The 11329-nt window shown below is 38.2% G+C and overlaps 2 protein-coding genes across 2 annotated transcripts; one reads left to right on the forward strand and one right to left on the reverse strand.

The window, feature by feature from the left end:
* The first annotated feature begins 1213 nt into the window (after nt 1-1213).
* LOC122086540 (cytochrome P450 704C1-like) lies at nt 1214-3942 on the forward strand. Its single transcript, XM_042655440.1, has 6 exons — nt 1214-1621; nt 1791-2006; nt 2094-2381; nt 2471-2791; nt 2879-3082; nt 3467-3942. Exons 1-6 carry the CDS (start codon nt 1301-1303, stop codon nt 3662-3664), a joined length of 1548 nt encoding a protein of 515 aa, XP_042511374.1. The 5' UTR covers nt 1214-1300; the 3' UTR covers nt 3665-3942.
* A 2362-nt stretch (nt 3943-6304) lies between these two features.
* On the reverse strand, nt 6305-10853 carry LOC122085811. The gene is made up of 5 exons (XM_042654397.1): nt 10451-10853; nt 10281-10330; nt 9308-9519; nt 6885-7014; nt 6305-6788 (listed from the first exon to the last, which is right to left on the reverse strand). Exons 1-5 carry the CDS (start codon nt 10623-10625, stop codon nt 6651-6653), a joined length of 705 nt encoding a protein of 234 aa, XP_042510331.1. The 5' UTR covers nt 10626-10853; the 3' UTR covers nt 6305-6650.
* Nucleotides 10854-11329: the final 476 nt, after the last annotated feature.

Genomic DNA, 11329 nt, shown 5'->3' on the forward strand with positions numbered 1-11329 from the left:
AACAAAAACCAGAAAAGAAAAAATCAAACCTAATCAAAATCGGAACTTTCTTAATGATTTAGTTTTGGATTGGCCAATAACACTTCAGAAACGATTCATCCCCATTAAAACCGGACCACACCAACTGATTGACACCTTTAGTAGTGAGTAGTGACCACCATTGTAGTTGGAAAAAAAAATGTTTTAAAATCAGACGATCAATGAATTTGGTCGGTTCTACTCAAAATTTTCCCTCAGAGACTCCATTATTGAAGCTTCATTGTCATTTTCCTCCACTTTCCACATCTATCATTTTCATTATTATTCTATGGTCAATTAAATTATTACTTTATTTTATTTTTAAGAATTAATATTTTAAACAAAAAGGAAATACACTCTGAGGGTATACTCCCTCTCTTCTAAGTAATCATTATTCTCTCCTCTTAATCAAATAAATCTTTCATTAAAAAAAAAAAAGAGAGAGAGAGAAAATCAAGTAAACCCCTATATATCTATTGAAATGTACTCTCTTATTTTTCTATTGACTTGATATATAAGATGCCTTATTTATGTGTATTAATAATCTGACCACCCTCTTTTTTATTTTATGGCTGAAGAAAGTTTTCTGAACTACTTAGATAAAATGCATTAGCACCTCTAAATCTCTATATATAAATAACATTGACGTTCTTCAATGTACAATATTATTTTATTGCACTTCATTGTTGCACTCTTCTATATCGCGTTAGCACCCCTACATCTCTCTATACATAAATAACATCTATGTTCTTCAATGTACGATATTATTTTACTACACCTCATTGTTGCACACTTCTATATCGCTTGCTTAAATAACTTTCTCTCCTGTTTTATCCAAACCTTGTGGTCCCTGCTTTCAAAGATTTTAAATTGCACAACCCAGTTGTCTGATTCGTCAGTTTTTTAAAATATAAAAACGAAACGTACAGGTTTTGCCATCTCCTCTCTTTCCTTTCCTGACGGGTCTGGTTCTTCTCCATCAAAGATTGATACCAATTACCAAGAAACAATAATGGAGTTTACCAATAATTTTCCACTGCGAACCAAATTCCAGAAAAGGTATTCAGCTAAACTACGAAAATGGCAGGTGTGCAAGTGGGATTGGTTTTGGGCCCATCCTACGTCATAACCTATACCCATTATAATCTTTATCAACTTTTTTTCTTTGCCCCTCTCATGGTCCCAAAGTTCCCTTTGCCATTAAAATATCTTCATAGATCTATCCAGGATTCAAAGATAAATAACCAATGGTGAAAGCTCCTTGATTCCTTACCAGCTTCTTATGATCTTATCCAATATGGAGCTTATGGGTTTTCTCTCCAATCCTACATCCTTTACAGTAGTAGCAGCTTTTGCTGTGACACTTTTTATACTCACCTTCTTCAAAGTATTTGCAGGGAAGAAGAAGCAGAGATATCACCCTATTGCAGGAACCATCTTCAACCAGTTACTGAACTTCAATCGGTTGCATGACTACATGACTGATCTTTCAGCCAAGTATGGAACTTACAGATTACTCAGTCCTTTCCGTAATGAGGTCTATACAGCTGACCCTGCAAATGTTGAATATATCCTCAAAACAAACTTCCCAAACTATGGCAAGGTAAGATAAAACCCATTCTCGAGTTCTTGCAATTTTTTTGTTAGGGACTTGGGTAGAACTCATACTTAAAAGCTAGTCATTAAGGAGAGGATGCCCAAGTACTTGTAAGTCTCCACATTGAGCAGTTCACATCTGATGTGGGATTATTACTTTCTTCTTCTTCTTCCAGGGATGGCACAACTACAGCATTTTGAGTGACCTCCTCGGTGATGGGATCTTCACCGTCGATGGTGAGAAGTGGCGCCATCAGAGGAAGGTGTCAAGTTATGAATTCTCAGCAAAGGTGTTGAGGGACTTCAGCAGTGTAGTCTTCCGAAGGAATGCAGTAAGACTTGCACAAAAACTATCTGAGGCTGCAACTTCTAATGAGATATTTGATATTCAAGTGAGTGTTGTACTGGCTAATCTATAAATCTGCTAAACAGATTATAAAAAAAAGAATGGTTATATTAACTCCATTGTTCATGAACAGGATCTATTCATGAAGTCTACTTTGGACTCAATTTTCAAAGTGGGATTTGGAGTAGAACTGGATAGCATGGGAGGATCAACTGAGGGGACCAAATTTGCCAATGCTTTTGATGATTCAAGTGCACTGACCCTGTGGCGTTATGTTGATATTCTCTGGCCGATCAAGAAGTATCTGAATATTGGATCCGAAGCGGCGTTAAGGAAAAATCTCAAACTGATTGACAGTTTCATGTATAAACTAATCCGCAAAAGGATAGAACAGAATGAGAACTCAACTGGTGATGTTTCAGTAAGTTAAAACAAAGTTAGCTGCCTATGTTGCTGATGAGCCAATTTACTTATGTGATCTAATATTTTTGTCTCTTGGGGATATTGCAGTTAAAGAAAGATGATATCTTGACAAGGTTCCTAGAATTGAATGAGACTGATCCAAAGTACTTGAGAGACATTGTCCTAAATTTCTTAGTTGCAGGCAGAGACACAACAGCAACAACCCTTTCCTGGTTCCTTTACATGCTCTGCAAGCATCCTCACATACAGGAAAAAATTGCAGAAGAAGTGAAGAAAGCAACTGATATGAATGAGAATAAATCGTTCGATGAGTTTGCAGCAAGTCTAACTGAGGAAAACCTTGACAAGATGCAGTATCTTTTTGCAGCACTTACTGAAACTCTTAGACTTTATCCTGCAGTTGCTGTGGTAAGTAAACTTAATTTGTTCCAAGATTCAAGAATAAACCCAGCACTAGTATTGTGCTAATTGTACCATCACACCTTGGTGTTGCAGGATGGAAAGATTTGCTTTTCTGATGATACCTTGCCAGATGGATACAGTGTTAAGAAAGGAGACATGGTTGCCTACCAACCCTATGTGATGGGCAGAATGAAATTCATTTGGGGTGAAGATGCAAAGGAGTTTAAGCCAGAAAGATGGTTAAATGAAGATGGAGTTTTCCAACAAGAAAGCCCTTCAAAGTTTACAGCTTTCCAGGTAATAATCTTAACCCCCCAAGTCAGGCACAGTGACTTTCCCATGAAAATGAAAGAAAGAATGGAAAGTGAAAATTTTTCCTATTCTGAAGTATGTACATGGGTAGAACTCATCATTTAAAGTTAGCCATTAAGGAGAGAGTGTCCAAGTCCTTCTAAGTCTTCACATCAGGCTACTCATATCCGATGTGAGATTAATTGCTTTTGCATGAAACTCCAACAATCTCTCCTTCCACACAAGAGCACACATGGGAACTGAGATCTTCTCTATGGGATTTTCTAGATTTTCTCCATCCTCGAACATCTGATATAAGCTCAGTTGCTTTTGTGTGAAACCCCAATGCTAATTTCTACTTTTTTGGAAAACTTATTTCTTTGCGAACAGGCTGGCCCTCGAATTTGTATTGGAAAGGAGTTTGCGTATCGGCAGATGAGGATCTTCTCAGCTCTCCTGTTAGGTTGCTTTGTGTTCAAGCTAAGTGATGAGACGAAACCAGTCCACTACAGAACCATGCTCAATCTTCACATTGATGGGGGCCTATATATCCGTGCCTTCCACAGACTTGGTCAGAAAAATCTGTAAATGCATAAGATGTGCGTGCCTCCTCCATGTCTGCAATAATTTCGATCTTCAGACAGCAGTAGCTTGTACACTACTAGCCAAATCTAAGGAACACTATAATATTTTCATTTTTCTTTTTTTCTTTATTTGGTCTGAAAATAACAGTATAATGTTCGCCCATGATGCATTTGTTTGGGGTCCCTCTGTGACATAGGATGGCTCCTAAATAACAAGGTTGAATCTGTATACTTATCTATGGAGATCCATTTGTTGCGAGTTATAAGAAGCATTTAAACTAATGTGCTATGAGGTCCTCACCTTTTCATGAGAATAACTAATTCGTATTTACAGATCCAATAGATTAGTGAAGATTTTTTCCTGGCAGGCAAAACCTCTATTTGAACCTTGGTACAGTAGGAGGTATTTTGGGTAGTTAAAATGTAAGCGTATATCAGCCAGTAATCCTGGCTTGTCACAAATTTCAACCATGGATGAGCCCCGTTTCTCTTCTCACCAGTCTTCGGTGATAGATTTGTTGGACTACTTTGGTTCCACAGTTCAGAAAGAATCTAAGAGATAGACAAAGAACTGATGAATCAGTTTCTGTCTTGCCTTACTAGCCAAGGGTAGTGGGAAAAGGGTTTGAAAGGGCCTGGCTGGGACACAATAGGTTCTCAGTTCCCTTTTTCTTCTTACATCGCATTAGACCTTCTACTGGTTTATCTTTTACAGAGAAGCATACTGGGAATGCAAAGTCTCCTCCAAAGTTTCATTCTAGTTGTGGCCTAATTACAGAGAACCATCTCCTTGTTATATGCAATTTTGTACTTGGTATACAGATTTTAATGGGTTTTCCCAAGCATGCTATGCAGGCTACTGTTATTCTTACCCTACTTGAGATCACAATGAAGAGGGAGAGAATAACCTTCAACCCTTTGCTGAGAGATAGGAACAGTAGAATCTTAGTAGGCAATGCTCCAAAGAGCAGAGAAAACGTTTTCTACCATCTTTTTTTCATGGATTTCCCCAACATGCTAACATACAGGAGCATGTTAATTCTTACCCTACTTGAGCTCTCAATGAAGAGGGAGAGAATAAACTTCAACCTTTTGCTACGTGTCATGTATCCTGAGAGAAAGGAACATATACATCTTCGTAGGCAATGCTCCATATGGCAGAGAAAAGATTTCCTACTAGCGTTTTTTCATGGTTATCCACCCTAAAAGACTTCAAGAACATCTTTCAATAATTTCTCATTAGAAACCAAGGTACATTCAATTGTCATAGAGTTGACAAAAATAGTCACACTCATTTGTTGCAAAAATGATCAAAATAAACCCAATTTTCCCAAAGGAGCGTAATAATACACCAAATTAAAAAAATACCCCCAATTAGATAACTTGTGATGATGAATTTCTTTTCCATGTCATTGCAAGCCATCTAAAAGCAACTCAGTGCATGAGGTTCCCACTATTGCAGGGTCTAGGAGGGGCAAATGTTCCCCTTACAACCCTGCTTCACAGGAGAGGTTGTTTCCAAGTTTCAAACCTCTGACCAACATGTTGCAACCGCAAGCCATCTCTCATTGATTAATTTAACTCATTCGGTAAAATTGACAAACTTCCAGTAAAAGCACTATGAATTTAATAAAAAATAAATAATTTGATATGAGTATTTTGATGATTCTAATTATAAACATTTCAACAATAAAAAAAGACAAGGCCTCTCTGATGTGTTTTCATAATTAAAACTCATATATGCCAAGTTATCTATGGATGGTAATTATGATCCAGTGTCTCTTGAATTCTAAACTATCACCATGGTAGTTATAGACCACATATATGTTTTATAGCATACCTATTCTTGTTGCTGTTAAGATGAACTGCTTCCCTTTGTTCATCTTAGAAACCCCAAATTACCTTCCAAATCTATTAATTGGTAACACAGTATCTCATGCATGGGAATGAAGTTGCAATAATTCATTCACAGGCTTAAAAACGGAAAGTGACACTGTTAGCTCAACATCACAGTACATTTATTCAGTTCCAAGTTGTCTCCATCACTACAGAATATTCTGAGAGAGACAAAGAGAGAGTATTCTAAAGGGTTTTTAATTCTATGGAGCAATTCCGACCAGAATTGAAATTAATTCTCTGTGAGCGACTTTGATTTTTACCCTTTTTGGGTGGTTTCCCTAAAGCAGATTTTTTTTTTCCTGTTCATCCTAAGAACCAGTTCCTTTTCCCTCTTGGCTCTCCAGTCATCTAGGTTAAATATTCACCCACGATAAAAATCACTTTCTAGAAGTGCATCACAAAAGAACCACTCTAGCAAATCTTGAGCGAAAACAAATTCCATCAATCATGTCCAAGGAGTGGAGGTCACCTCACCTTCTCAAAGAAGGCCAGCTCCCTTCATCCTCCCACTGTCCCAGTAAACATCTTTTACCAGCAAATTCCTTGGTCAGGTAACCATCTTCTAACTGATTATCTCAGCAAAACAAGGGGTTCTAAAGAAGAAAGGTGGGAACCTGACCATGGAACTTGAGGCAGGTTGGGGAAGATCATCAGTATATTTACAGGGCATTCATGACCATGATCCCAATTTTGATAAGCAACAATAACAATAACATAGCAAAGCACACATATCTACCACGTCACAAGGATCTAAACGACTCGTAGGAGTTTTATTTAGAGTAATAAAATTTTCATAGTAAGCTTTTGACATTTCCTTTCTTCGAGTCTCAAAAGTACATTCGAATATGATGTTGATTAATTAAAAAAAAAAAAAAAAAAAAAGTGACAAAAGTAAAGAGTGCACCAAGAGATATACCATATTCTGCAAAATGGAACAGATGACTTCTTCCCACAGAATATCCATTAACAGGGGGAGAGGAATCACTCTTGACCGATGTTAGGAAAACCTCAAAACTACATCCAAACAGCACCTCCAGGAAAAACAATAGCTATGAAGGGGTCCATTAGACTGAAGCAATGACTTAGACCATTTATGTAGATGGGGTAACAGCTGCTGGTGGAGGAATATGAATGCCAGGCCTTGATACCCACCCTTTGCGGTTCCTGTAAGACTCGACAGCCTGCAAGCGAAGTCTCTCATGCGAAGCAGTTTGGGTGGTCTTCAATGCCTTCAAAAGACCACAGCCCCAGAGCAGGGGTTAACTTTCATGCTTAGTAGTGGATATAAGATTTGATTAAAAGAGTCAGGTAGTGTGAGATAATACCTTAGGAAATGCTACCAGCTTTGGAGGAGCTTCAACTATTTCTCCAAACTTGATTTCCTCATGCCCAGGAAAGTCTAGATTCTTCTCTGTCTTGGCTTTCTTGTGTTTCTTCTTTCTTTCTTCCAAGTACCTACATGAATTCAACCACTGGTCATCTGAAGGTTTAACATGTACTCCAAACCTAAACAGATACTTCAGAAATAACAAGCCTTCGAAAGAAATGGAATTCACATACAAACAAGGATCGAGATCTAGGTTTCAGTCCAGGTTTTGGGCAGGCGCAAAACCGAGATAACTTGGAGATTTCAGTCAGTTTCGGCCAAGATTTAGTTCCATGCATACCGCCTTCTCTCAAGCACATAGTATCCAGACACTAATAGTATCCAAAGATATAAAGTTTAAAGAAGGCAGCTTCACCGTTCGGTATGCGAAACCAAAGCAACCTGCACTGAATGTTACTCCAAGATGTTTAAGCCATCAAAGGGCTCAAATGTTATCAAGATAATATGTCATTCATTTCTAAAACCTTCCACAAAATGCTCAAATGCCTCATTTCAAACTTCACCCTCTGATCACCTGCATCAATCTTCATAGTAAAAGTAGTAGGCCATCCCTGAATTTCGCCAGAAACTAGAGTTTTAGATCATTCCAGTAACCCTAAACATCATTTGTTGCATATTAATTTATTAACCATCAAAATTTTGTGTGAAGTGCTTCATGCATTGTTGAGATATGTACCACCCTAGGGGCATTATTGTCTGACCCCGCAGTAGTTTGGTCATTAGTTGTTAACCACAATAGGGGAGGTGTCCCTATTGTAGTGTATGTTGGGTAGTAGAGTTAGTTGTTTGTTTTAAATTGTATTCACTTTCCTTGTAATTAGTCTTACACTCTTAGTAGAATAAGTGAATACAACTTAAAACAAACAACTCACTCTACTACCCAACATACACCACAATAGGGACATCCCCCCCCCCCCCAATCATGGTTAACAACTCCTACGAAGCGTCTGACATCTAATGTTACAAGTATTGGCCACTGACCACGATAGGAGACTAACGAATCCTATCGTGGCCTCTTGGGTTCTCCTCTTCAATGTCTTCTCTCTTTCTCTCTCTTCTTTTTTTTTTTTTGCTAACAAGGGTGTCCAGACCTTTGGCTCGACTACCCCCCCCCCCCGGCGGACGCACATGTATGCCCCCACACATGCAAATCGGATCAGCGCCAGCTCCTGTGAGAACCATGGAAACAGTGGGACTGGCCCCAAGGGAGTAGGGGAGTCGAAACTCAGGACGCATGTCTATTTAGGCATGCTCTCTTTCTCTCTCTCTCTTTCTCGTTCTTCTTCTTTTCTTCAAGGTTTGTGGGACTGGATATCGGTTCCTCTGTTGTTACATGGTATCAGACCAATTATACCTAGTTCTTCATCTTCAATTCTGTTTTGATAGTCTCTTAAAGAATATTCTTGCGGTTGCAGCAACCTATGCAGCCATACATACTATCTAAGGCCCTAGATGTGATATGAAGATAAACTAGGGTCTCTCTGCATCAATTACATTCCTCTTGCTGTCCATGCAAGCATTCGATTACAGGAATCAATTTTTATACAAACAGAGGCTGGCAGCATTCTGGTTCTGAATTTTATTTTACAGCAAAGAGATCTCCTATTTTCTATCGGACCAGCATATGTATCTTATATTTTAGGGCTTGGTTAGCCCCTATGTTAAGGTCACTCCTTCGACCCTAATATGAGGCCGATCCAAAGATCTGATTGAGCTTGATTTATTTTCTCCAAGGGGCTGGCAGTACCCTGTTTCTGTGATTTTTTGGAGAGTACTGCAACTTATATTACTTTCACCGGTTTAGGACAGAGGTTCAATTTTCAGAACATCAAATTAGGTGCATTTCTTGTATAAGCAAAGGTTTCATGGAAACGGTTGAATGAGAACAGAGAATCATAGGAAACACCAACACCACTTTAGAAAATTCTGGATTTCCACATTCGCTAAGAAGATAAGTAGAACATATCCCTTTTTTCCTCTGTGTTTGTCCGATATCCAATTAGAGTTGCATCTCTTGTCATTATTAGGTTTGTACTCACTAATTATGGTAAATATATACAGTAAATCCAAAATTAGGAGTATCATTTTCATCTTATTCAACATTGACATCCCCCAGCCGCAGTGCGATCACTTTCAGAGCATGAATTTAAAGATTGAGAGCATAATTACCACTTCTATTAAAAGGATTAAGTCACCAAATATTGAACTCTTTAACATACAAATCAAAAGATTAAGGAAAATGCAGAAGGAACATATCTGCCCTATTTGAAAAGAAACAGACCAGTAAAAAGAAGAGCTACTAATAAGAAAAAAAAAGAAACAAATAAAGTTAAGAAAAATAAGTGTAATGAAGATGCTTACTTTTTCTTGCGATCCTTTCTCTTTGAGCCAATACCTAGATCCTGAATTGTTTTCTCAAATCGAAGGTCATGAACTTGTTTTCTCTTTCGCTTTGCTTTTTTCTTGTCTTGTATGTCTGTATGCACAACTCCATCCTTATTATCTTTATGTTTAGGTGCTGTAACATTTTCATCTTGACCTCCCTCTTGGAACTCATCCTCCAAGCTTGGTTTCTGAACATAAATCAGATCAATAGAACTGAGCACCATCAAGTTGAGACTGAAGACTAGAGTGAAAAAAAAAATGCCAACTTTACACAAGCAAGAGCAGATAAAAAAGTTGAGAGAATTGAAATGTTTTAACTCATAATAATAACTAACCCCTTCCCAAAAGAGAGGGGAAAAACACTAAAGGAGCCAAATCAAATAAATAAATCTTCATAGACTCAAGCTGTGTCGATCTGAATGTCGGTCCATAAAGAAACAACAACAACTAACAAACCGGATTGAATGAGAAAGGTCAAATTTGGAATTAACATGCTAAACAAATCACATCACAAGGTTTAAGGGTGCTGATCATCTGAAAGAGCACCCATTCCCAAATTACATCCAGTAGTTACCAAGTGCAATCAGAGTTTCAGAACATTGAGAAGGAAAACGTGGCATGTGGGTCTATCCATCCAGCTACATAACATAACAAAGGTAAGAGAGTAAATAAATTTGCATATAGAAATTTTTTTCATGACAAACAGAAGTGCAGAATAACTTCAAGCCTACCAGTTCGAATTAGTAATGGCTTCTTAAAACGCGAAACTCTAATGTATTTCTGGCCATGTTCCAACAAATAAGAATGAGAATTTTGTTTTGTTTACCATTTCAGCCACTCAAGAAGTAAAAACAAAATTTTCCATTTTAATGGGGGGGAAGAGGAGAGTTGGGATAGGTCGAATTCAGAAGTAGAGGGCATCAAACAGAAAAAACGGTAAACCCCTTACTCCTTTTTGCTTTTTCTTGTGGTCAGTACTCTCTGAAGACTTCAAAGGTCCTGCAAAGCCATAAAAAATTGATTAACAAATACAGAATGATAAGGTAAAGGGTTTGTAACGGGATTATGCAAGACCCATTTGCCAATTCTGTCGACAGTGTTTTGGGGGTAGGGGGCCACCTTTTGTTGCGGAATATCTGTTGGTGGTGGTGGGGGAGGTGAACTCCATTAGTTTGAGGAGCTTGGATGGTAAGGCGTCGATCTCATCCGGCTTCGGAGGAGGCGGCAGACGAGTATAGCCTCCATGAGCAGCAAGGAAATTCTTCTCTCTCCGCCTCCGTCCTTTCCCTCCCATCGCCTTCCCGCCTTCAACTGCCTGATGCGAAGAGTGAACTAACAAATACTTCTGTGACGAGAGAGAGAGAGATGTAGGGGTTCGCGGGCTCGCGGCCTTAACGGTAGGTATGAACAATGATAGAGATGTAACTAGACTGGGTTTGCGAGACTATCAGCCCGGCCCTGAAATTAGGTCAAGCACAATATAATTGCTGGCGTTGGGCCAGTTCGGTGGCCTGGGATGAAAATGGATAGTCGAAATCTGAATTCGACGTTATCCTTTCTTTCTTTCTTTCTTTCTTTCTTTCTTTTTTTTTTTTAATGATCTAAAAAATAATTATCCGAATGATTTTGAGGGATCTTGAAGTTTAAATAGATCCTAAAGAAATAATAAAATAATTATAATAATTTAGAAAAATGAATTTATAATAAAGTATATTCATTGGGGGGAATAATTACTCGGATTACATAAGTCAGAGAATAAACAGATAGTTGAAAATTTGAATTCGATTTGCATCTATATTCGTTTAGGGGTATCCGATCCAATCAAGAATATCTGGATCTGAATAGATCCGATTCGAATTCAATCCATATCCAATCTATTTGCATTCTTACTCACTTGGCTTTTTTTTTCTTTTTTTCTTTTTTGGTGGTGGGGGGCGGCGGCGGTGGTGTGGAGAGATAATAATAGGGCCAAACCGAATGCATATAAGTTAGCAAAAA

The sequence above is a fragment of the Macadamia integrifolia genome, chromosome 8 (assembly GCF_013358625.1).
Source record: "Macadamia integrifolia cultivar HAES 741 chromosome 8, SCU_Mint_v3, whole genome shotgun sequence".
NCBI classification, from domain to species: domain Eukaryota; kingdom Viridiplantae; phylum Streptophyta; class Magnoliopsida; order Proteales; family Proteaceae; genus Macadamia; species Macadamia integrifolia.

Coding starts and splice junctions, on each gene's coding strand:
- LOC122086540 (XM_042655440.1), top strand. CDS start 1,301: ATGATCTTATCCAATATGGAGCTTATGGGTTTTCTCTCCAATCCTACA. Junction 2,007..2,093: donor ATGAGATATTTGATATTCAA/GTGAGTGTTGTA, acceptor GTTCATGAACAG/GATCTATTCATGAAGTCTAC. Junction 2,382..2,470: donor ACTCAACTGGTGATGTTTCA/GTAAGTTAAAAC, acceptor GGGATATTGCAG/TTAAAGAAAGATGATATCTT.
- LOC122085811 (XM_042654397.1), bottom strand. CDS start 10,625: ATGGGAGGGAAAGGACGGAGGCGGAGAGAGAAGAATTTCCTTGCTGCT. Junction 10,331..10,450: donor CAGATATTCCGCAACAAAAG/GTGGCCCCCTAC, acceptor ATGGCTTTGCAG/GACCTTTGAAGTCTTCAGAG. Junction 9,520..10,280: donor ACAAGAAAAAGCAAAAAGGA/GTAAGGGGTTTA, acceptor ATTTATGTTCAG/AAACCAAGCTTGGAGGATGA.